Below are 26,412 nucleotides of genomic sequence, written 5' to 3' on the forward strand. Positions count from 1 at the left end.
TTTGTTTGTTTGTTTGAGACAGAATCTCGCTCTGCTCTGTCGCCCAGGCTGGAGTGCAGTGGCACGATCTTGGCTCACTGCAACCTCCGCCTCCCGGGTTCAAGCGATTCTCCTGCCTCAGCTTCCCGAGCAGCTGGGACTACAGGCACGTGCCACCATGCCCGGCTAACTTTTTTTGTATTTTTAGTAGAGACGGGGGTTCATCGTGTTAGCCAGGATGGTCTCAATCTCCTGATCTCATGATCCGCCTGCCTTGGCCTCCCAAAGCACTGGTATTACAGGCGTTAGGCACCGTGCCCAGCCAAGCCCTAACTCTTGAATGAGACCATATGTCTTTTTATTTTAGCCCCAATTCGGTACATGGCATGTTTTTAATTTTAGGGGAATGCAACCTTTATTCTAGAAAATTTTTCCCTTACAGTAACGATCACCAATGTCAGGGCACCTACATTGGCCAATGTCAGGGCCTTGTGTGCACTCAGTATATATACAACTGGGTTGGTTCAGGAACAAAACCAATAGCGACGTTGGTTGTGCATAGAACAATAATTTGGTAATATTGGTAAGACAAAGCCATGACTTAGCGGCAAACATTTTTTCATTCATTTGAGAAAAAATTTGCAACTAGTCACCTAAAAGTACTGGTTTACAGCACTGGCATTTGACCTTGGCTGCGCTCTGTCATCACCTAGAGATATTTACACTATTGCCCAGGTTCCATTGCAGGAATTCTGATTTAATTGGTATGTGGCAACTTGTGTTTGGGGGATTTTAAAAGACCTCCGAAGTGATTTTTACATGCAGACTCGGGTGAAAACAATTGGTTCAGGGTGAGGGATGCATTCACTGTGTGTGATTTCCATGTGTGCTTCTGGAGCTTTGCCCCATGGCTGCTTCTGACTTTGAAATCTTCAACAGCAGCTCTGCCATTTTAAAAATCAAAATGCAGGCCAGGCAGGGTGGCTCACACCTATAATCTCAGCACTTTGGGAGGCCGAGGCGAGTGGATCACCTGAGGTTAGGAGTTTGAGACCAGCCTGGCAAACATGGCAAAACCCCGTCTCTACTAAAAATTGAAAAATCAGCCGGGCATGGTGGTGCACGCCTGTATTCTCAGCTACTGGAGAGGCTGAGACACCAGAATCGCTTGAAGCCAGGATGCTGAGGTTGCAGTGAGCTGAGATCACACCACTGCATTTCAGCGTGGGAAACAAAGTGAGACCATGTCTTAAAAAAAAAAAAAAAATCAAAAGACAACTTCGAGATGTACTCAAATATTTTGCTAAATTGCAGCAGAATGAAATGTCTTCCGGCTGGGTGCTGTGGCTCAGGCCTGTAATCCCAGCACTTTGCGAGGCCGAAGCGGGTGGATCACCTGAAGTCAGGAGTTCGAGACCAGCCTGGCCAACATGGTGAAACCCCGTCTCTACTAAAAATACAAAAAAATTAGCCGGGCGTGGTGGCGCGTGCCTGTAATCCCAGCTATTCGGGAGGCTGAGGCAGGAGAATCGCTGGAACCCGGGAGGCAGAGGTTGCAGTGAGCCGAGATCGCGCCATTGCAATGCACTCCAGCCTGGGCGACAGAGCAAGTCTCTATCTCAACAAAAAACAAAACAAAACAAAACAAAACAAAACAAAACATAACAAAACAATCTCAGGCTGCCTGCTCAAAGGACCAGAAGTCAGGAAGGTTATAAAAGCCGAAACTTAGGCTGGGGTCGGTGGCTCACGCCTGTAATCCCAGCACTTTAGGAGGCTAAGGAGGATGGATCACCTGAGGTCAGGAGTTCAAGACCAGCCTGGGCAAAATGGCGAAACCCCGCTTCTACTAAAAATACAAAAAAATTAGCCGGGCGCGGTGGTCGCAGCGAGCTGAGATCGCGCCACCGCGCTCCAGCCTGGGCGACAGAGTTAGGCTCTGTCTCACACACAAAAAAGCCTAAATTTAAAAATAATTGTTATCCTATTCTTTTCATGTGTGAGCAGCCATATAGTATATTATTTACAAATATATGAGACCTTATACACAACGTTTAAGGCAAACACCTTCTGCGGTGTGCTTGGCTCGGCTCAGGCAGGAAGCCCTGCCTCAAAAGGCTGCACCTTCGGCTGTCACTCTGTCCTCATTCAGCCCAGCGTTTGGTTACATCTTCTGTCACTCAGGGCCTGAGGGCGGGGGTGTCTTAAACGTTATCCATTCAGCGACGCTGGCCTGGGAACTGTCCAGTCAGGCACGCAGCTGGAGCGGAAAGGGCGGCTTCCGGGATGTGGCGGGGTCTTTGTCTCTCGCTGCAGTCGGAGTACCTGGTCTAGTGTTCGCTGTTCTGCGTCCTCTGCTCCTAGAGGCCCATCCTCTGTGGCCCTGTGACCTGCAGGTATTGGGAGATCCACAGCTAAGACGCTAGGACCCCCTGGAAGCCTAGAAATGGTGAGAGTGCCGGGTCCGACAACCCGAGAGAGGGGAAGGGGCTGGTTGGAACCGGTGGCAAGAGGCTGTGGCGGGACTCAGGCCTCCCCGCAGTCGGCTCCACAATTTGCGCCCCAAGTTCGCCTTGCCCAGCCCAGCCTCAGTCCCCTTCAGCCATCAGATTGGCGGCTGCGCTGGCAGCCGGACCCCCGGGCGTCCTGTCTCTTCCCTGCGCAGTGACGGTGCCCTGGCCTGGAGCCCTCTCTGGGCAGCTCTGTACCCGCAGCGCCGCGTCTCTCCCAGATTGTGCAGGGACCACGGGAGGGTGGTCAGGGGAGAATCCTGACTCGGGGTGCGGGTTCACGAATGGGAAGAGCTTTGGTTTGGTTTATGGGGTTCCTAGTTCCTCTTTTCTTCTATTAAAAATTTATGGGAGTTATCGCGAAAATACTTAAAAATTTAAGCAAGGAGTGTGGTTCAAAAGTTATAGAGCACCCAGCTATGGGTTGTAGTTTGTGGTCGCTCCATGGGAGGATCTTGAAGGAAAGATGCAGATGAAAATACCCAAATTCAATAATCGGTTAGGTATATTTACGTAGTTTCTTAATTTTCACCTTGAGCCTACAAATTTCCTGGTTGTGTAATCAGAGCTTACTTGGCAGTTTATCGTTGGTTAAGCCTGAATTTTGTTTCCCCCAATGTAGTAATTTCTAAAGAAAAAAAATGCATTTGAGTTTGATTTTTTAAAATTAGGAATCCAAAGATTAGAGCCACGTCAGTCTATTTGCCGCCACGTGGGACTGATTTTCCCTTGCATGTTTCACATGGGTCCCAAGCAGGTTCTCAAGTCAACCCCCCACACCCCATTTCTCCAGCTTAACTCTGGCTTGCAGTAAAATACTGAATTTTCAGTTCCTTCTGAAAATCTCAAATGCCAACTTCTTTTCCCTAATTTACATTATTATTTGTCCTTTAGTGTACATTTTTCATACTGTATTTTAATTAATCACTTTTTGACAAAGCATTAGATGGCATATTTAAAAAGATATGTTTTCTGTTTGTAAATATTTCCCATGAGAAGAAAGCAAGGAATATCCCGATAGTGAATTGTAAAAAATCTCTGTGCCTCTTTTTCTTTTGTCTTCCCTAGGCATAAAGATCTTATGAGAATGTTTTGGTGTCAAGATGTTTTTATTTTGCAAACATTATGGGGTGATTTGTGCTTAGCAACCCTGTCGTTTATTCTTGGTCCTGGCTTTCAGTACTGTCTCTGAATCAACCAAGATAACCGCTATGGCTATGTCTGCTAGAGTATCTAGTGAATATCAGCTCCTAAGTCATTTTCTTTCGTAGGAAAACCTGAGGTATGGAGTGTAGCCTCTCAAGTGGATACCCTGGGGAAAAGATGAATCTCTTTTAACTTTTATTTTTGGTTCAGGGGTACACATGCAGGTTTGTTATACAGCTAAAATTGTGTCATGGGGGTTTGGTGTGCAGATTATTTCGTCACTGAGGTAATAAGCATAGCACCAAACAGGTACTTTTTCTGATCCTCTTTGTCCTCCCATTCTCCAACCTCAACTAGGCCTCAGTGTCTGTTGTTCCCTCTTTGTGTTTACGTGTTCTTATTATTCAGCTCTTACTTAAATATTTTTTTTTTTTTGAGATGAAGTTTCGCTCTTGTTGCCCAGGCTGGAGTGCGATGGCGCGATCTTGGCTCACGGCAACCTCCGCCTCCCAGGTTCAAGTGATTCTCCTGCCTCACCCTCCCAAGTAGCTGGGATTACAGGCATGCACCACCACTTCCAGCTAATTTTGTATTTTTAGTAGAGATGGGGTTTCTCCATGTTGGTCAGGCTGGTCTTGAACTCCCAACCTCAGGTGATCTGCCTGCCTCGGCCTCCCAAAGTGCTGGGATTACAGGTGTGAGCCACCGTGCCCGGGCAATTTTTTTTTTTTTTTTTTTGAGACGGAGTTTTGCTCTTGTTGCCCAGGCTGGAGTGCAATAGTGCCATTTCGGCTCACTGCAACCTCCGTCTCCCAGGTTCAAGGGATTCTCCTGCCTCAGCCTCCCGAGTAGCTGGGATTACAGGCATGCGCCACCTCTCCTAGCTAATTTTGTACTTTTAGTAGAGACAGTGTTTCTCCATGTTGGTCAGGCTCGTCTTGACCTCCCGACCTCAGGTGAATCCACTCACCTCAGCCTCCCAAAGTGCTGGGATTACAGGTGTGAGCCACCACACCCTGACCCCATGTTTTATTTTTATTAAACCTTTTTTTTTTTTTGAGACAGAGTCTAGCTCTGTTGCCCAGGCTGAAGTGAAGTGGTGCGGTTTGACACACTGCAATCTCTGCCTCCTGGGTTCAAGCAATTCTCCTGCCTCAGCCTCCCAAGTAGCTGGGATTACAGGCTCTTGCCACCACGCCCGGGTAATTTTTTGTGTTTTTATTTATTTATTTTTATTTTTTTAGTAGAGATGGGGTTTCACCATGTTGGTCAGGCTGGTCTCGAATTCCTGACCTTGTGATCTGCCTGTCTTGGTCTCCCAAAGTGCTGGGATTACAGGCGTGAGCCATTGCACCCGGCCTAAACCTTTTATTTTATTTTATTTTATTTTATTTTTGAAGACAGGGTCTCACTCTGTTGTCCAGACTGGAGTGCAGTGGCATGATCTCAGCTTACTGCAGCCTCAACCTCCCAGGCTCAAGCAATCTTCTTCTACTTTAGCCCCCCAAGTAGCTGGGACTACAGGCACACACCACCAGGCCTGGCTAATTTTTTTGGTATTTTTTGTAGAGACAGGGTCTTGACATGTTGCCCTGGGTGGCCTCAAACTTTTGAGCTCAGGCAATTTACCTGCCTCAGCCTCCCAAAATGCTGAGATTACAGATGTGAGCCACCATGCCCAGCCATACCATATTTTCTTTATCCAGTATACAATTGATAAGCATTTAGGTTGATTCCATGTCTTTGCTTTCATGAATGACAGGGACTGCAGTGAACATGCGTATGTCTTTATAATAGAATAATTTATATTTTACTGGTTATATGCCCAATTATGAGGTTGCTGGGTCAAAAGGTAATTCTGTTTTTAGTTCTGTGAGGAATCGTCACACTACTTTTTATAGTGGTTGAACTAATTTACACTCCCATGGGTAGTGTATAAGCATTCCCGTTTCTCTGTAACCTTGCCAGCATCTGTTATCTTTTGACTTTCTAATACTAGCCATTCTCACTGGATGAGATGATATTTCATTGTGGTTTTTCTTTGAATTTCCCTAATGATTAGTGATGAGCATTTTTTTTATGCTTGTTAACCACATGTATGTCTTTGAAAAAAACACCCTTTTCATGTTTTTTGTCTACTTTTTAGGTCTTTTTTTTTCCTGTAACTTGTTTAAGTTTCTTATAAATTATGGGTATTGGACCTTTGTCAAAAGCATAGTTTGCAAATATTTTCTTTTATTCTGTGTGTTTTTTGTTTACTGTATTGATGGTTTCCTTTGCTGTGAAGAAGCTTTTTAGCTTAATTAGCTTCAATTTGTCAATTACTGCTTTTGTTGCAATTGCTTTTGGTATCTTTATTTTAAAATTTTTGCCGGCTTCTATTTCTAGAATGGTAATTCCTAAGTTATCTCATGCATTTTTTAAAATAATTTGAAATTTTACATTTAAATCTGTAATTTATCTTGAGTTGATTTTTGTATGTGGTGTAATGAAAGGGTCCATTTTCAATCTTCTACATAGTCCTAGCTAGTTATTCCAGTACCATTTATTAAATAGGGATTTCTTTCCAGATTCCTGTTGTTAGCTTTGCCAAAGACCAGATGGTTGTAGGTGTGTTGTATTATGGGCTCTCTATTCTGTTGTATTGGTCTATGAGTTTGTTTTTGTACCAGTACCATGTTGCTTTGTTTACTGTAGCCCTGTAGTATAGTTTGAATTCAGGTAATGTAATGACTTCAGCTTTGTTCTTTTTGCTTATGATTGCCTTGGCTATTTGGGCCCTTTTTTGGTTCCATATAAGTTTTAAAATTTTTTTGTTTTGTTTTTTAGTTCTGTTAAGAAATATTTTTGGTAGTTTGATAAAAATAGCATTAAATCTGTAATGTCTTTGGCAGTATGACTATTTCAATAATATTGATCTTTTTTTGTTTGTTTGTTTGTTTGTTTGAGACGGAGTCTTGCTCTGTCGCCCAAGCTGGAGTGCAGTGGTGCGATTTCGGCTCACTGCAATCTCTGCCTCCCGGGTTCAAGCAATTCTCTCCCTCAGCCTCCCGAGTAGCTGAAATTACAGATGCCTGCCACCACGCCTGGCTAATTTTTGTATTTTTAGTAGAGATGGGGTTTCACCGTGTTGGCCAGGCTGGTCTTCAACTCCTGACCTCGTGATCCACCTGCCTCAGCCTCCCAAAGTGCTGGGACTACAGGCGTGAGCCACTGCGCCTGGCCAATATTGATCTTCTTTATCCATGAGCACAAAATGGTTTTCCATTTGTTTGTGTCATCTCTGACTTCAAGCAGTGTTTTCACAGTGTTGTCATAAAGATCTTTCACCTCCCTAGTTAGCTGTATTTCTAGATATTTTATTCTCTTTGTAGTGATTGTGAAGGGGTTCTGTTTTTGATTTGGCTTTTGGCATGCATGTTTTTGATTTACAGGGATGCTACTAATTTTTGTACATTTATTTTGTATTCTGAAATTTTACTGAAGTTTTTTGTCAGTTTGAAAAGCTTTCCTAGGCCTGGCGCGGTGGCTCACACCTGTAATCCCAGCACTTTGGGAGGCCAAGGCGGGCAGATCATCTGAGGTTGGAAGTTCGAGACCAGCCTGACCAACATGGAGAAACCCCGTCTCTACTAAAAAAACAAAATTAGCCGGGCGTGGTGGCGCATACCTTTAATCCCAGCTACTCAGGAAGGCTGAGGCAGGAGAATTGCTTGAACCTGGGAGGCGGAGGTTGCAGTGAGCCAAGATCGCGCCACCGCACCCCAGCCTGGGCAACAAGAGCAAAACTTGGTCTCAAAAAAAAAAAAAGAAAAAGAAAAGAAAAGAAAAGCTTTTCTGTGATGATTATAGGGTTTTTCAGATACAGCATTATGTCATCTGTAAAAAGAAATAAGTTTGACTTCCTTTCTTCCTGTTTGTATGCCTTTTTTTTTTTTATCTTGCCTAATTGCTCTAGCCAGGACTTCCAATTTTATGTTGAATAGGAGTGTTGAGAGGAGGCATGCTTGTCTTGTGCCTGTTTTCAAAGAAAAATGATTCCAGGTTATGTATATTCAGTATGTTGGCTGTGGGTTTGTGATAGATAACTCATTATTTTGAAGCTTTTTAACATAAAAATGTTAAATTTTATTGAAAGCCTTTTCTGCATCTATTGACATACTTTTGTGCTTTCTGTCTTTAGTTCTTATTATGTGATGAATCACATTTATTAATTCACGTGTGATTTTTTTTTTCTTTGAGATGAAGTCTCACTCTCTTGCCTAGGCTGGAGTGCAATGGCGCGATCTCAGCTCACTGCAACGTCTGCCTCCCGGGTTCAAGCGATTCTCCTGCCTCAGCCTCCCAAGCAGCTGAATTACAGGTGCTTGCTACCACGCCCGGCTAATTTTTGTATTTTTAGTAGAGACAGGGTTTCACCATGTTGGCCAGGCTGGTCTCGAACTCCTGACCTTGGGTGATCTGCCTGCTTTGGCTTGCCAAAGTGCTGGGATTACAGGCGTGAGCCACCACGCCCCACCTCATATATGTTGAATTAACCTTGCATCCCCAAAATAAACTCTACTTGATCATAGTTGGTTAGATTTTTGATGTCCTGCTCAATTTGGTTTGCCAATATTTTGTTGAGAATTTTTGCATCAATGTTCATCAAGAATATTGGTCTAAAGTTTTCTTCTTTTGTTTTATCTCTGTCAGGTTTTGGTATCAGAATGGTGCTGTTTTTAGTTGTTTGGAATAGTTTCAGTAGAAGTGGTACCAGCTGTCCTTTGTCCATCTACTAGAATTCAGCTGTGAATCTATCTGGTCCTAGCCTATTTTGGTTGGTAGGCTATTTATTACTAATTCAGTTTTCAAGCTTGTTATTTATCTATTAAGGGCTTTGATTTATTTTTTGTTCAGTCTTGAGAGGATATATTTATTCAAGAATTTTTCCATTCTAGATTTTCAAGTTTGTGTGCATAGAGGTGTTCATAGTAGACTTCAATATATTTTTGTGGGGTCAGTGGTAATGTCTCTTTTGTCATATTTAATTGTGTTTATTTGGATCTTTTCCTTTTTCTTCATTAATCTTAATGGTGGTTGGTTTTATTTTTATGTTTTTAAAAATTTTACTCTTGTACTTGATCTTTTGTATAGTTTTTCATGTCAAAATCTTCTTCCATTCAGAAATGATTTTGGTTATTTCTTCTGCTAGCTTAGGGGTTGATTTGCTCTTGCTTCTCTCAGTGTTTTATTTATGATGTCAGGTTGTTAAACTGAAGTCTTTCTAACTTTTCAATGTAAGCATTTAATGCTATAATTTTTTTCTCCTAACACTGCCTTAGCTGTGTTGCAAAAATTCAGGTATGTTGTATCTTTGTTCTCATTTTTTTCAGAGAACTTCTTGGTTCCTGCCTTAATTTCATTATTTACCCAAAAGTAATTCAAGTGCAGGTTGTTTAATTTGCATGTACTTGTATGATTCAAGTGATTTTCTTTGTATTGAATTACATTTTTATCAAGCTGTGGCCTCTGTGTGTGGTTCATATAATTTTGGAATTTTTAAATTTGCTGAGGATTGTTTTGCTTCTGACTGTGTGGTCAATTTTAGAGTATGTGCCACGTGATGATGAGAAGACTGTATACTATGTTGTTTTTAGATGGAGAGTTCTGTAGAAATCTATTAGGACTGTTTAGTCAAGTGTTGAGTTTAGGTCTTAATATCTTTGTTAATTTTCTGCCTCAATAATGTGACTATTAGTGCCCACGGGTGTTATAGTCTCCCACTATTATTGTGTCAGTATCTCATTCTCTTCATAGGTCTCTAACAACTTGATTTATTTATGTGCCCCCATCAATTTATTTATTTATTTATTTTTTATTTTTTGAGACGGAGTCTTGCTCTGTTGCCCAGGCTGGAGTGCAGTGGGGCGATCTCGGCTCACTGCAAGCTCTGCCTCCCGGGTTCACGCCATTCTCCTGCCTCAGCCTCCCGAGTAGCTAGGACTACAGGCGCCTGCCACCATGCCCGGCTAATTTTTTGTGTTTTTAGTACAGACGGGGTTTCACCGTGTTAGCCAGGATGGTCTCGATCTCCTGACCTCGTGATCCGCCCGCCTCAGCCTGCCAAAGTGCTGGGATTACAGGCGTGAGCCAGCGTGCCCGGCCACGCCCCCATCAGTTTATTATAACATCTTTCTCTCTTCTGCTTTTTTACCATAAACATTCTTTCAAATTCACAATCCAGATGTCCCAGAGTTCAAGAACGTGTCCAGTGACCTGGTTGTTTTAGGAGAGAATGTAAATTAAAAATAAGAGGCTTTATTTACATACGTGAAAATAAGGGAGGATATTTTGTTCATCTCTGTTTTATTAAAGCATTTAGATTATATGTAGGTATTTTTCTCTGCTTTTTTGAAATATACATAAATTATATTAACAGCTAAATAAACCTTTTGTCTTTTTTTTTTTTTGAGATGGAGTCTCGCACTGTTGCCCAGGCTGGAGTGCAATGGCATGATCTTGGCTCACTGCAAGCTCTGCCTCCCGGGTTCACGCCATTCTGCTGCCTCAGCCTCCTGCGTAGCTGGGACTATAGGCACCCACCACCACGCCTGGCTAATTTTTTATACTTTTAGTAGAGACGGGGTTTCACCATGTTAGCCAGGATGGTCTCCATCTCCTGACCTCGTGATCCACCTGCCTTGGCCTCCTAAAGTGCTGGGAGTACAGGTGTAAGCGACCGCGCACGGCCTTTTCATTCTTTTTGACTCAGGATTGTCTCTATTTGTAACCTGAGATTCATTGCTTTGTGTTTGCTTTGGCAGAGGTTTATTTTTTTAATTTTCAGTCATTAAAAGTACACACAGATTTATTCAGAGTAAAGCTCATTTTAAGAGCACTTGAAAGTTGGACACAAAGGTAGAATTAAATTTAGCAATACAGAATGATAAAGACTAAAAGATACAGAGTTAAGTTCCTTTGACAGAAACTTGATTATCCAAGGTACTTATTTGCAGGCTGAAGTACTTACAGTGCAAAAGCAAGGTCCGGCCGTGGTGGCTCACGCCTGTAATCCCAGTGCTTTGGGAGGCCGAGGCGGGCTGATCATTTGAGGTCAGGAGTTTGAGACCAGCCTGACCAACATAGTGAAATCTGTCTCTACTAAAAATACAACAACAACAACAAAATTAGCCAGGCATGGTGGCGCATGCCTGTAGTTCCAGCTACTCAGGAGGCTGAGGCTGGAGAATCGCTTGAACCTGGGAGGCAGAGGTTGCAGTAAGCGCACATCTCGCCACTGCACTCCAGCCTGGGCAACAGAGTGAGACTCTATCCTCAAAAAATAAATAAATAAATAAATAAATAAGTGCAGAGTCAGTCGGATATTGCTGCTTTCTGTTTTCTCTGTAAACTTTAAAAAGCCAACAAAGATTATGATACTTTAAGATGGAGATTAGTTGTCTTCAATTTGTTCCAGAAGTAATTGTGTTGTGACAAGAGTGCCAAGTATAAGGGACTCTGTGCTGTGCCTGCTTTCTCTAACTAATGCTAATAATGAGCCTAGGGGGAGCATCATCAGCATTGACAGGGGACTTATTTAAAACACCCATTCATGGACCTTTCCATACCTGCAGAATCACATTACATAGATTGAGACCAACATTACCAAGTGATTTATAAGCTCAATAAAACTTGAGAGGCAATGCTTAGTTCAGTGATTGTAAGCCCAGGCTGCTAATTACAATCACATGGCCAGTTTGCAGAACTCCCTTTACTGGTGCCCTTCCCACAGGTTCTGTTTAATGTTCTGGGTGGAAGCATTCATGTTATTTTAATTAACTGCCTCATGTGACTCTAAGTTGTGGCCAGAATCAAGTATAGGGGGTTCAAGATACGTTTATGAGAGTTAAGTTTCATCTGTGCACTAAAGGGTAGTCCTAGAGCCTCTTTTCTTTGGGTTTCATAGGGACAGGGCAGTGTGGCTCATATTTTTGTTACTGTAGCAGAAATTGCTGGCAGGGGAGGGCACCTGAAGACAGGAAAGGAGAAACTTGTATTTTTATATCTGTAGAGCAGCTCATTGTTGCTGAATCTCTTCTGTTATAAAGTACAGAAATGGGTGGAGTTTTTTCTGTTTTGGGTCTTCTGCCTGTGGGTGTGGTGGTAGCAGGTAAACATGTGGTGCTGACACTTTTCAAGGCATAGTCTCAAGATGCGGTGTAATTTGTCCAGAGAATCTTATCTGAGAAGGAATCCTAGAAAAGAAGGAGAAAGAGAAAAAATGGCATTCTTAATGATGAAATATTGAATACTTATTTTATTTTTATTTTACTTTAAGTTCCAGGATACATGTGCAGAATGTGCAGGTTTATTACATAGGTATATGTGTGCCACAGTGGTTTGCTGCATGTATTGACCCATCTTCTAGGTGCCCTCCCCTTGCCCCCCACTCCACAACAGGCCCTGGTGTGTGTTATTCCCCTCCCTGTGTCCATGTGTTCTCATTGTTCACCTACGACTTATGAGTGAGAACATGCGGTTTTTGGTTTTCTATCCCTGTGTTAGTTTGCTGAGGATGATGACTTCCAGCTTAATCCATGTTCCTACAAAGGACATGATCTCATTTCTTTGTACGGCTGCATAGTATTCCATGGTGTGTATGTACCACATTTTATCTATCCATTCTGTCATTGATGGGCATTTGGGTTGTTTCCATGTCTTTGCTGTTGTAAATAGTGCTGCAATAAACATACGTGTGCATGTGTCTTTATAATAGAATGATTTATATTCCTTTGAGTATATAACCAGTAATGGGATTGCTAGGTCAAATGGTATTTCTGGTTCTAGATCCTTGAGGAATCACCACACTGTCTTCAACGATGGTTGAACTAATACACATTCTCACCAACAGTGTAAAAGCATTCCTATTTCTTCACAGCCTCACCAGCATCTATTGTTTCTGACTTTTTAATAATCACCATTCTGACTGGTGTGAGATGGTATCTCATTGTGGTTTTGATTTGCATTTCTCTAATGATCAGTGATGTTGAGATTCTTTTCATGTGTGTTGGCTGCATAAATGCCTTCTGAGAAGTGTTTGTTCATCTTTTGCCCACTTTTTTTTTTTTGAGATGGAGTCTTGCTCTGTCTCCCAGGCTGGAGTACAGTGGCACGATCTCTGCTCACTACAGCCTACACCTCCTGGGTTCAAGTGATTCTGCTGCCCCAGCCTCCCGAGAACCTGGGACTACAGATACCCACCACCACGCCCAGCTAATTTTTGTATTTTTAGTAGAGATGGGGTTTCACCATATTGGCCAGGCTGGTCTCGAACTCCATACCTCAAACGATCCACCCACCTTGGCCTCCCAAAGTGCTGGGAGTACAGGCATGAGCCACCATACCCGGCCTTTGCTCACTTTTTGATGGAATTGTTTTTTTTCTTGTAAATTTTTAAAAGTTTCTTGTAAATTCTGAATATTAGATCTTTGTCAGATGGGTAGATTGTAAAATTTTTCTCCCATTCTGTAGGTTGCCTGTTCACTCTGCTGATAGTTTCCTTTTCTGTGCAGAAGCTCTTTAGTTTAATTAGCTCTTATTTGTCAATTTTGGGTTTAGTTGCAATTACTTTTGGCATTTTTGTCATGAAGTCTTTGCCGATGCCTATGTCCTGAATGGTATTGCCTAGATTTTCTTCTAGGGTTTTTATGGTTTTCAGTTTTACATTTAAGTCTTTAATCCATCTTGAGTAAATTTTTGTATAAGGTGTAAGGAAGAGGTCCAGTTTCAGTTTTCTGCATATGGCTAGCCAGTTTTCTCAGGACCATTTATTGAATAGAAAATCCTTTCCCCATTGCTTGTTTTTGTCAGGTTTGTTGAATATCAGATGGTTGTAGACGTGTGGTGTTATTTCTGAGGTTTCTTTTCTGTTCCATTGGTCTATATGTCTGTTTTTGGACCAGTACCATGTTGTTTTGCTTACTGTAGTCTTGTAGTATAGCTTGAAGTCAGGTAGTGTGATGCCTCTATCTTTGTTCTTTTTGCTTAGGATTGTCTTGGCTATATGGGCTCTTTTTTGGTTCCATATGAAATTTAAAGTCTTTTTTTCTAATTCTGTGAAGAATGTGAATGGTAGTTTGATGGGAATAACATTGAGCCCATAAATTACTTTGAGCAGTATGGCCATTTTCATGATGTTGATTCCTTCTATCCATAAGGATGGGATGTTTTTCCATTTGATTGTGTGCTCTCTTACTTCCTTGAGGAGTGGTTTGTAGTTCTCCTTGAAGAGGTCCTTCACATTCCTTGTTAGCTGTATTTTTAGATATTTTATTCTTTTTGTAGCAGTTGTGATGTTTATTTATGATTTGGCTCTCTGATTGTCTGTTGTTGGCTTATAGGAATGCCTGTGATTTTTGCACATTGATTTTGTATCCTGAGACTTTGCTGAAGTTACTTATCAGCTTAAGGAGTTTTTGGGCTGAGATGATGGAATTTTCTAAATATAGAATAACGTCATGTGAAAACAGAGAGAATTTGACTTCCTCTTACTCTATTTGAATACTCTTTATTTCTTTCTCTTTCCTGATTGCCCTGGCCATAACTTCTAATACTATATTCAATAGGAATGGTGAGAAAGGACATCCTTGTCTTGTACTGGTTTTCAAAGAGAATGCTTCCAGCTTTTTCCCATTCAATATGATATGGGCTGTGGGTTTGTCATAAACAGCTCCTATTATTTTGAGATATGTTCCATTAACACCTAATTTATTGAGAGTTCTTAACATGAAAGAAAGTTGAATTTTACCAAAGGCCGTTTCTGCATCTATTGAGATAATCATGTGATTTTTGTCTTTAGTTCTGTTTATGTCATGAATTATGTTTATTGATTTGCATATGTTGAACCAGCCCTGAATCCCAGGGATGAAGCTGACTTGATCATGGTGAATAAGTTTTTGTTTTTGTTTTTGCTTTTTTGAGACAGAGTTTCTCTCTTGTTGCCCAGTGCAATGGTGTAATCTCGGCTCACCGCAACCTCCGCCTCCTGGGTTCAAGTGATTCTCCTGCCTCAGCCTCTTAAGTAGCTGAGATTACAGGTATGCACCACCACACCTGGCTAATTTTTTGTACTTTTAGTAGAGACGAAGTTTCTCCATGTTGGTCAGGCTGGGCTCGAACTCCTGACCTCAGGTGATCTGCCTGCCTCGGCCTCCCAAAGTGGTGGGATTTCAGGTGTGAGCCACTGCGTCCGGCCTGGTGGATGTTTTTTGATGTGCTGCTGGATTCGGTTTGCCAGTTTTTTTTTGTTGGTTTTTTTTTTGGTTTTTTTTTTTTTTTTAGACAGAGTTTCGTTCTTGTTGCCCAGGCTGGAGTGTAATGGTGCAGTCCTGGCTTACTGCAACCTCCGCCTCCTGGGTTCAAGTGATTGTCCTGCCCCAGCATCCCAAGTAGCCTAGATTACAGGTGCCCGCCACTACACCCAGCTAATTTTTTTTTTTTAATTTTTATTAGAGATGGGATTTCACCATGTTGGCCAGGCTGGTCTCGAACTCCTAACCTCAGGTGATCCCCCCCAATCTCAGCCTCCCAAAGTGCTGGGATTACAGGGGTGAGCCACCACGCCTGGCCCTATTTTGTTAATTTTTTCAAAAAACAGCTCCTGGATTCATTGATTTTTTTTTTTTTTTTTTTGAGGGTTTTTCATGTCTATCTCCTTCAGTTCTGCTCTCATCTTAGCTATATCTTGTCCTCTGCTAGCTTTTGGAATTGGATTTGTTTGCTCTTGCTTTCTGGCTCTTTTAGTTTTTTTTTTTTTTTTTTTTTTTGAGATGGAGACTCACTCTGTCACCCAGGCTGGAGTCCAGTGGCATGATCTTGGCTTACTGCAACCTCCGCCTCCTGGGTTCAAGCAATTCTCCCTGCCTCAACCTCCTGAGTAGCTGGGATTATAGGTGCCCACCACCACACCTGGCTAATTTTGCTATTTTTTAGTAGAGATGGGGTTTTGACATATTGGCCAGAGGCTGGTCTTGCTCTCCTGATTTCGGGTGATTTGCCTGCCTCGGCCTCCCAAAATGCTGGGATTACAGGCATGAGTCACCGTTCCCCGACTTAGCTCTTTTAATTGTGATGTTAGGGTGTCGATTTGAGATTTTTCTAGCTTTCTTATGTGGGCATTTGGTGCTATAAATTCCCCTTTTAACTCTGTCCCAGAGATTCTAGTATGTTGTGATTTTGTTGTCACTGGTTTCAAAGAACTTTTGATTTCTGCCTTATTATTTACCCAGGAGTCATTCAGGAGCAGGTTGTTCATTTTTTATGTAAATGTGTGCTTTTGAGTAAGTTTCCTAATCCTGAGTTCTAATTTGACTGTGTTGTGGTCTGAGAGACTGTTTGTTACCATTTCAGTCCTGTTGCATTGGCTGAGGAGAGTTTTACTTCCAATTATGTGGTTGATTTTAGAAAAGTGCCATGTGGCACTGAGAAGAATGTATATTCTGTTGATTTGGGGTGGTGAGTTCTGTAGATGCCTATTAGGTCCACTTGATCCAGAGCTGAGTTCAAGTCCTGAATATCCTAGTTAATTTTTTGTCTTGTTATCTGTCTAATATTGACAGTGAGGTGTTAAAGTCTCCCACTGTGATTGTGTGGGTGTCTAAGTCTCTTTGTAGGTCTCTAAGAGCTTGCTTTATGAGTCTGAGTTCTCCTGCATTGGGTGCTTATGTATTTAGGAGAGTTAGCTCTTCTTGTTGAATTGACTCCTTTACCATTAAATAATGCCCTTCTTTGTCTTTTTTAAATCTTTGTTGGTTTAAAGTCTGTTTTGTCAGAGACTAGGATTCCATCCCCTGCTTATTTCTGCTTTCCATTTGCTTGGTAAATTTTGCTTCATCCCTATGTGTGTCTTTACACATGAGATGGGTCTCCTGAATACAGCACGCTGATGGGTCTTGACTCTTTATCCAATTTGCCAGTCTGTGTCTTTTAATTGGGGCATTTAGCCCATTTACATTTAAGGTTAGTATTGTTCTGGGTGAAGTTGATCCTGTCATCATGATGGCATCTGGTTATTTTGCACACTAGTTGATGCTGTTTCTTTATAGTGTCATTGGTCTTCATGGTGTGTTTTTGCAGTGGCTGGTACCAGTTTTTCTTTTCCATATTTAGTGCTTTCTTCAGGAGCTCTTGCAAGCCAGGCCTGGTGGAGACAAAATCCCTCAGCATTTGCTTGTCTGGAAAGGATTTTATTTCTTTTTCTACTCATGCAGCTTAGTTTGGCTTGATATAAAAATCTGGGTTCAAAATTCTTTTCTTTAAGAATGTTGAATATTGGCCTCCATTGTCTTCTGGCTTGTAGGATTTCTGCTGAGAGGTCCACTGTTAGTCTGATGGACTTATTTTGTAGGTGACCTGGCCTTTCTGTCTGACTACCCTTAACATTTTTTTGTCATTTCAACCTTGGAGAATCTGATGATTATGTTTCTTGGGGTTGATCTTCTTGTGGAATATCTTAGTGGTGTTCTTGGTATTTCCTGAATTTGAATGTTAGCTTGTCTTGCTAAATTGGGGAAGTTCTCCTGGATGATATCCTGAAGTGTGTTTTCCAGCTTGTTTCCATTCTCCCCCTTTCCTTCAGGTATTCCAGTCAATTGTAGGTTTGGCCTTTTTATGTAGTCCCATATTTCTCGGAGGCTTTGTTCATTGTTGTTCAGTCTTTTTTTCTCTAATCTTGTCTGCATGCCTTATTTCAGCAAGGTGGTCTTCAAACTCTGATATTTTTTCTTCTACTTTGTCAATTTGGCTATTGATACTTGTGTATGCTTCATGAAGTTCTCATGCTGTGTTTCTTAGCTCCGTCAGGTCATTTATGTTCCTCTCTAAACTGGTTATTCTAGTTAGCGGCTCCTCTCTCTAACTTTTTATCAAGGTTCTTAGGTTTTTTGCATTCGGTTAGAACATGCTCCTTTAGCTCAGTGGAGTTTGTTATTGCCCATCTTCTGAAGCCTGCATCTGTCAATTTGTCTATCTCATTCTCTATCCAGTTCTGCACCCTTGCTGGAGAGGTATTGCCATCATTTGGAGAAGAAGAGGCACCCTTGCCTTTTCGGTTCTCAGTGTTTTTGTCATTGATTCTCATCTTCATGAGTTTGTCTAGTTTCGATCTTTGATGGGGTTCTTGTGGGGACTTTTTTGTTGCTGTTGTTCATTTCTGTTTGTTTTTCTTTCAATGGTCAGATCCCTCTTCTGTATGGTTGCTGTGGTTTGCTGGGGGTTCACTTCAGGCCCTATTTATCTGGTTCACTCCTGAACCTGGAGATATTAAGGAGATTGGAGAACAGCAAAGATGGGTGCCTGCTCCTTCCTCTGAGATCTCTGACCTTAAGGAACACCAATCTGATGCCAGTAGGAACACAGCTGTATAGGGTGTCTGACAACCCCAGTTGGAGTATCTCACCCAGTTGGGTGGCACGAGGAACAGAACCCATTTAATGAAGCACTTTTATTGTCCCTTGGTGGAGGGGATATGCTTCACTGGGGTTAAACTCACTCCTCTGGGCTGCTTGGATTCCTCAGAACTGGCGGGGGGAAAAGCTAAGTCCACTGGTCCACAGAAACTGCAGTCACCTCTCCCCCTAGGGACTCAGGCCCAGGGAGATCAGAGTTCTGTCCCTGAGCCCCTGGCTGGAGTTGTTGGAGTTCCTGCAGAGTGGCCCCACACAGTGAGGAGGGATGTGTCAGGGTCAGGTCTGAAGAGGTGCTGTAGCTGCAGTCTGGCACAGCCAGTGTGTTAGGCTGTGGGGGACACCTCTTGGGACCAAGCCGTCCAGCATCCCTGGCTCCAGCAGGGGAAAAGGATGGCCAGGAGCTATAGAGATGACTGCCACCCTTCCCCTGCCCAGGGAGCCTAGTGTGTTAGGCAGCTGTCAGTCCCAGTGCTGGTTGCTGCCCCTCCCCCAGGGAGCTCAAATGGCTTAGACAGCAGGCAGCTATAGCTGTGGTGCTGGTCACCCCTCCCCTGGGAACTCAGCAGGCTTAAGCAGATTTTAGCTGAGAGGCTGTTGAGAATCTGCACAGCTCTGGGGTTGGGATCCTAGGCCCCAGTGGCATGGGTTCACGAGTGAAATCTTTCAGTCTATGGGTTGCACAGTTCCATGGAAAAGGCATGGTTTTGTCGGCTAAGTAGCACATTCATTCACCGCCTCCCTTGGCTGGGGGGTGGGGGCTCCCCTGCCCCATGTGGCTCTCAGGTGGGTTGCTGCACCACTCTGCTCTTTCTTCCTCTCCGTGGGTCATGCCAGCTGCCTAGTCAGTTCTGATGAGAGAACCTGGATACCTCAGGTGCAAGTGCAGGATTCACAGGCCATTATGGTTCTTTTCGGTGGGAGTCTCTGATCGCAGCTGCTTCTAGTTGGCCATCTTTGCCCTGCCCCTAAAAAATGGCTTTTTTTTTTTTTAAGCTAAACATGTCTCAGATGAAGAACTGTGTCCACTCTGCCTCCTGGAATGCCATGTGTTCAGTACTTGTAAAGCTTTACTTTTCTACCTGTGCTTTTTCTTCCTAATGAGTTTAACTACTTTTTAGTTCTTATAATAGTCAAAGGTCTCTGAAAAATATTTCTTTCCTGCATACCAGAGTCTTCTCTACATTCTCAACATCATGGCTTCTTACATGTCATCAAGAATTCTCACCATGAATTTATGAACTGCAATATTAAGAATGTTTCCTTCGTGGCTATGGAACATGGGAAGGTGTGGATACTCAAGATTCCTATTGGGGAAAAGCTGGGGTCCTTAGTAAAGATGGAGAGCATGTAATTTTGAGGTTCCATCTCTGTTCTCCATTAGCTGTATGCAAATAAGATTAAGAAAATGCTTATTTAAATGGGATGGCATTTATTACGCAGAAAGTTTAAAAATAATAATAATAATTAGGAGATATTTGCTCTTTAGGGTGTGAAAGAAAGACGACTTAAAATCACTATTAAAATTTACAGAACATGGCAGATATTGGTATCTGGAACTTTACATAAAACCAGTGTTTCTTTATGATTAAATTCAGACTATAATTTACTTTTGGCTGGGCAATATCATAGCAGTGATGCCGTGTCCTTCTGTGTGCATCAGCACATTTGTCTTCTTGCAGTTGATGTTAATAACTCACTTGATTAATGAACTCTGTGACAGATTTTTTTTCTATAGAGTTAATTATTTTTCTTTTCATTACTGAATATCCTTATTCAGCAGATGTGCATAAACAATCACATTTAATCTGGCAGCTGACCTTTCTTAGGCTTTCTTTGCATTTATCTGTCTTTGGAAAATGAAAGCTCTCATCTTTGTTTACAGGCCAGAAAAACTGAAAAACACACAGGCTTTTCCACTTACTGGATGTTTGACAAAATAGTTTTCTTGGGCCAAAAACATTGGCATTACTGGTGAGCTTGTTAGAGATTCAGAAACTCAGATTTTTTTCCAGATTTTCTGAGAAAATAATCTGCATTAACAAGATCTCCAGCTTATTGTACACATTAATATTTGAGCAGTATTTTCTAACTGAATATGTCTTTTCCATCTGAAAAATTTACACAACTTATTCTGTATGACGTAAATATAGCACTCAAAAATGTACATGTTAGTGTTTATGCCCTCAGTTTTATACTTCATCATCCAGAAAAGTATCATCTATATATTGATGTTGTGGCTCTTACGCCACTCTTTTTTCTCAGAGTTAGAGAATACATTAGAGAATATTTCTGTGTTGAAAGTTATTTATTAAATATTTTCAGTCACTCCTCTAAGTAAGAACCAGTTCTCTTTACTCTTGTTTTACCTTGAGTCAAATTAAAAATTCTGTTCATGGCCACTTGGTAAACATGTGTATGTGTTTGTATGTTTTTCAGGGAGTGTTGACATTTAGGGATGTGGCCATAGAATTCTCTCTGGAGGAGTGGCATTGTCTGGACACTGCACAGCAGAATTTATATAGGAATGTGATGTTAGAGAACTACAGAAACCTGGTCTTCCTGGGTGAGGATAACTTCAGTACACAATTCCCTAATATACCCTGTAAAGTTTATTTCTCTTTTTTATAGAATGATTTTTGGTAATTTATACTTTCAGATCTCTGTTTAAAAAAAAAAAAAAAAACTTCAAGATTTGTCTATGTAGAAAAGAATTTCAAGATGTTTCATTTTGACCTGAACTTTCCACACTCCTGAGCTGATCTGTGTTCTTCACTCTAGATTAGTGTTAATTTTAGAAATTTAGTGGCATAACATACTGTTGCCCACATCTTAAAATCTAATTGCCACTACCAGTTTTTGATTTAGTAGTATCAGGTAGTAAAATTAAGAACTTACAAAATTAAAATATTTCCTAAATATTTAAAATTTTTTGTTGTATATTAGTATTTTGGGATTAATTTACTAGAATATTCTATTACATCCTTTTTACTGAACACACTACTAAATTGGTAATTGGAGAATATGAGCAAGATTCATGTTATTTGTAATAAAACAGGTATTGCTGCCTCCAAGCCAGACCTGATCACCTGTCTGGAGCAAGGAAAAGAACCCTGGAATGTGAAGAGACATGAGATGGTAGCTGAACCCCCAGGTAGGTGAGAGTGAAAGTGAATACAACAGATGACACAGATGAGAGCTGCAAGGTAGAAAAAAGAAAGCCAGTCCTTAAAATGATTTGAAATCTGTGTTCCAAAGAAAATAGTTTCTGGGAAGCCTGAATTTTTTAAATTTTGCTTTCACATAGAAGCATCTTCTGTCTTATATTTTTAAAATCTCTAAAGATTTTACTTTCCCTTTGGTGATCTTCAAGTTTACAGTGACAGCCAAGACAGCCCTCTTCATGGCACATAAGAGACTGTAAAATCTGACTGCTTTTTCATTGTTTTTGAAAACACATAGATAATCTGCATAATTTTGAGAAACTCTATGTTAAACTGTTTTTTAAGTTCTCTTTTAACATCATGTCTGAAATGTGTGAGAGTAGTGGTTTCTGTTCCATTGGTTTCTTTATTGCTAATTTTTCTGCACAATTCTGTCTTATTACAGCTTTGAAGTATAGTTTGAAATTATAAATTATGATGTTCTTCTGCTTTGTCCTTTTTTTTCAAGATTGCTTTGGCTATTCAAAGTTTATTGTAGTTTTATGTGAATTTTAGAATTATATTTTCTATTCTGTAAAAAAAACTGGAATTTTGATAGGGAGTTTATTTAATCTAGAGATCACTGTAGATAATATGGCACTTTAATAATGTTCTTTCAATCAATAGACATGAAATGTTTTTAAATTTATTTTTGTCGTCTCCAGTTTTTTTTTTGTTTGTTTGTTTTTGAGATGGAGTCTTGCTGCTCTGCCGCCCAGGCTGGAGTGCAGTGGCACGATCTTGGCTCACTGCAAGCTCTGCCTCGCGGGTTCACGCCATTCTCCTGCCTCAGCCTCCCGATTAGCTGGGACTACAGGCGCCTGCCACCATGCCTGGCTAATTTTTTGTATTTTTAGTAGGGACAGGGTTTCACCGTGTTACCCAGGATGGTCTCGATCTCCTGACCTCGTGATCCACCCACCTCGGCCTCCCAAAGTGCTGGAATTACAGGCATGAGCCTCCGCGCCCGGCCCAATTTTTTTAATTGATATATATTTGATTTGAAAGATATTTAAGCTCCTTGGTTAAATTTGTTCTCAGAAATTTATTATTTTAGTGCTATTGTAAATAAGATTGCTTTCTTTCTCTGTTTTATCAGATAGTTTGTTTAAAGTGTGTGGAACCATAACTTATACTTGTATGTGAATTTTCTATTTTGCTAATTTATTGAGTATAATTATTACTTTAATTAGGTTTTAATGTACTGTTTATGGTTTTTTATATATGAGATCAAATGATCTACGAAAAGCAACTTTTTACTTGTCTTCAATTTCAATGACTTAAAAAATTTTTTTGCTAATTTTTAATTCCACATACTTCAGTGCTATGTTAAAATAGAAGCATTGAGAATGGGCATAATGTACTTTTGCATTGGTGTCTGTGAATTTGAAGGAGCAAACACCTCTTCAAGTTTTTATAAATTGGTTTCAGAAAGTAAAGATCTTTAGTTGAGACCCCAGGGTCCTGGGATGCTCTATGGGTTTGTAGTGGAGAGGGGGTGTAGCTTGGTCACAAGGCTGCTGGGTCTGCGCTAGGGTCCACCTTTAGTTGGCTTGTTACAAGGGGCTTGAGTAGTTGTAATTCCCATTTTAGTTTTGGACAGAGTGAATATACTTCAGGACTTTTCTCTGTAGGGCGGACACTAGGGCAGGTTTCTGCCCTTGGATCTGCATATGGTAGGCTTTATATTAGGATGTAAATGAGTTTGGCTTTCACTGAGTACCAGAGAGGATTTCCCAAGGTCACTGTGTGGGTTTCTACATAGGCAGAACTTGCCATGAACTGTGGCTCAGGGTGATAAAACTGAGTCATGGAACTGCTTCAGGGACCACAGTAATGGCCAAGGTCTGCAGGCCTGCTGCGTGGCTATAAAGGGGTGTCTCTCTCCAGGCCTCTGAAAGGGCAAGACCTCTCCCAGACTGTGGCTGGGAGGAGTTTGGGATGATTGCCGGGTAAGTTCAGAATTCTCAGTGGGACCAAGTTCGGTGGGCCAGTTTCTGGTCTGTAGCCAAGAACAGAGGTCCTGTAGTTTGCCACCTGAATGAAAGCCTGCCTTCTGAAGAGAATATTCCTCAATCTTGGGCATTAGCAGAGTTTCACAGCTCCCTCCCTGGATCTCAAAGTTCTTTTAAGGGCACTTATTTTGGAGATGGGGTCTTGCTACCTAACCCAGGTTGGTCTTGAAATTCTGTCCTAAAGCGGGCCGGGCGCGGTGGCTCACGCCTGTAATCCCAGCACTTTGGGAGGCCGAGGTGGGCGGATCACGAGGTCAGGAGATCGAGACCATCCTGGCTAACACGGTGAAACCCTGTCTCTACTAAAAATACAAAAAATCAGCCGGGTGCGGTGGCAGGCACCTGTAGTCCCAGCTACTCGGGAGACTGAGGCAGGAGAATGGCGTGAACCTGGGAGGCGGAGCTTGCAGTGAGCCGAGATCGTGCCACTGCCCTCCAGCCTGGGCAAAAGAGTGAGACTCCGTCTCAAAAAAAAAAAAAAAAAGAAAGAAATTCTGTCCTAAACCATTCTCTGACTTAAGGTACTATATAGCTGTCATTACAGGTTTGAGCCATGATTCCTGTTTCTCTCATAAAGGCATTTTTGTCAGGGATGGCTGACGAATTTTCTTGCTGTGAGAAAGTAAACAAATAGAGCACCTTTTATTTTTCCATCTTAATGATGTCGCTCTCCCTGTACATTTTTACTTTCTATTTTGTCTGTAATTTTAGATTTAGACATTTAGGACAATATACTAAAATTTACATGTTATGCCTGAAGTGAATTAGATAATTAGTAGGCAGGCAAAAAGGAAATATAGGCAGGCAAAAAAAGATTACAGGATTTTTTACTCACTTTCGTCACCCTATATCTAAAATATGACATAATTTGTTCCCAAATATTTGTTTTATGTATCAGAGGCTCTGACCATATTCTGCAAAATAGATAATTTTTTTCTTTATTTAGCAATGTAAGGCTATTCTTTGCTTCTAAATTTGGATTACAGCAGTTTTTTGTGTAAGAATAGCATATATTTACAACTTAAAAATGATCTTATTTATTAAAATGCTTATTTATCAGTTTGTCATTAGAATCTTGTTTATGATTATACTACATTTTATCTGAAATTATACTGCATTACAATGGATGCCAGTGATTCAAAATAGCCACCTTCAATGAGTACACAGTTACAGTAAAATATTACAGCTATCTACACGAATTCTTTATTAATGCTACATCAATGTTGCATACCAGATTTTATGAGTAAACATTTCTTTTATTATTATTTTGTAGTTCCATTTCAGTGTGTTTTTTTCAGTGTTAGTTTCTTAATATAAGTTTATTGTGTTTTTTGGTTTTATAATTTTAGACAATTTGCAATTCTGTTTGTATACCTAAGTCAGTGTGGAGTTTAAGAGATAAATCAGCCATATTGTCTGTTAAAATCTGATTATATGGGTATGTGTTTTTAATCTATAAATATGACCCCAATTTTGGTTATGGCTAATCTTGTATATATTTTTTCTTAGCTGATTTTTAATGGTGTCTTTATCTTGTCTAAATGAGTAGTCATGGAAATAGTCTTATTTTCACCTTGTTATAATAAACATATATTTCCTTTGTGTGAGAGAAGCACTTTTGTGACTTGAAGGTAATTTTTGGAGAGATTTATAATTCTGTATCTTCTTCAGTTATTCTTTTAAAAAATAATTGTACAAACACATAACCTAAAATTTACCATCTTAAATCTATTTAAGTGTACATTTCATGGCTAGTCGTGGTGGTTCACATTTGTAATCCCCAGATTTTGGGAGGCCAAGGCAGGAAGACTACTTGAGCCCAAAAGCTTGAGAACATCCTGGGAGATATGTGGAGACCTCATCTCTATAAAACATTTTTAAAAATAGCCAGACATGGTGGTGTGGTCCTATCTACTTGGGAGATTGAGGAGGGAGGATTACTTGAACATGGAAGTTTGAGGCTGCAGTGAGCCATAATTGTGCCATGCACCCCAGCTTGGGTCACAGAGTAGGACCCTGACTCAAAAACACTGTACGTTTCAGACATGTTAAGTATATTTACATTGTTTTAGAAAAGACTTCTAGAAATTTTACAATACACATTAGACAACTACCAGTTTTTCCCATTTCCTGGCACTTTTGAAACACCATTCTGTTTTCTGTTTCTAAGAGTATAACTGCTTTATAGATCTCATACAATTTCTGTTAGTTGTTAGAATATGTCCTGCTTTTTTGCAAATTGAGTAATTCTTTGGTATTTTTATATTTCAAATTATATCTATTGAACGATTTGGTGACAGAAATTTGCATTGCTTTTACCTATTGGCTTTTAGTAACAATGCTAAAATAATTGTGGGTATGCAAATGACTCTTCATGTGACCATATATGTGAGAGTTTATATATGTGCTGCATTCTATTTTATTAGTCTACTTTTTCACCTTTATACTCATACCAAATTGTTTTAATTCTGTAGGTTTGTAATGTGTTTTGAAATCAGGAACTGTAATGCCTCCAACATTGTTTTATTTTGTTTTTAATATTTTTGGGCACTTTGTAGAGATTCTATATACTTGAGGGATTGCTGTTTTTCTTTCATCAAAAATGCAGTGAGAAATTTGAAAAACATTGCATTAAATCTGTAGATTGCATTGAGCAGGATGGACATCTTTACAATGTTGCCTTTTTCAGCCTTTCACAAGAGCACGCTCAAGAGTATATTGTTTAATTTCCATATATGTGTTAATTTTTCAGGTTTTTTATTTTCTTAATTGTTGTATACTCATTTCATTTTGGTGATAGAAAGTAATTTATAAAATTTCAGTTTTAAAAAATTTGGTAAGATGACTTTTTTTGGCATAAGAAGTGATCTATCAAGGAAAGTGTTGTGTTAGCTATTGAGAACCATGTGTGTCCTGATGTTGAGGAGTGTTTTTTATACCTCTGTTAGGAATAATTGTTGCCTGCAAGTCCTCTATTCCCTTACTAATATTCTTATTTTATTTTTATTACAGAAAGTGCAGTATTGAAATATCCTACTATAATTATGTTGCTCTCTCTGTGTCTCTGTTATTCTGTCAATATTTGCTTTATATTTGAAGCCCTAATGTGAGATAC

The 26,412-nt window shown here is 40.6% G+C and overlaps 1 protein-coding gene and 1 pseudogene across 1 annotated transcript in view; both read left to right on the plus strand.

Moving 5' to 3' along the window:
- The first annotated feature begins 625 nt into the window (after window positions 1-625).
- LOC100972001 (zinc finger protein 98-like) overlaps window positions 626-26,412 on the plus strand; it is a 37,629-nt gene continuing 11,842 nt past the window's right edge. The window contains exons 1-3 of the mRNA XM_055104408.2: window positions 626-2,428; window positions 20,519-20,645; window positions 21,138-21,233. Coding sequence (XP_054960383.1) covers window positions 2,426-2,428; window positions 20,519-20,645; window positions 21,138-21,233 — 226 coding nt within the window. The 5' untranslated portion in view covers window positions 626-2,425. The remainder of the gene's footprint in view (window positions 2,429-20,518; window positions 20,646-21,137; window positions 21,234-26,412) is intronic.
- The window catches only part of LOC129394841 (large ribosomal subunit protein eL34-like), a 31,870-nt pseudogene continuing 26,087 nt past the window's right edge, over window positions 20,630-26,412 (plus strand).

Source organism: Pan paniscus, chromosome 20 (assembly GCF_029289425.2).
Source record: "Pan paniscus chromosome 20, NHGRI_mPanPan1-v2.0_pri, whole genome shotgun sequence".
Classification (NCBI taxonomy): Eukaryota; Metazoa; Chordata; class Mammalia; order Primates; family Hominidae; genus Pan; species Pan paniscus.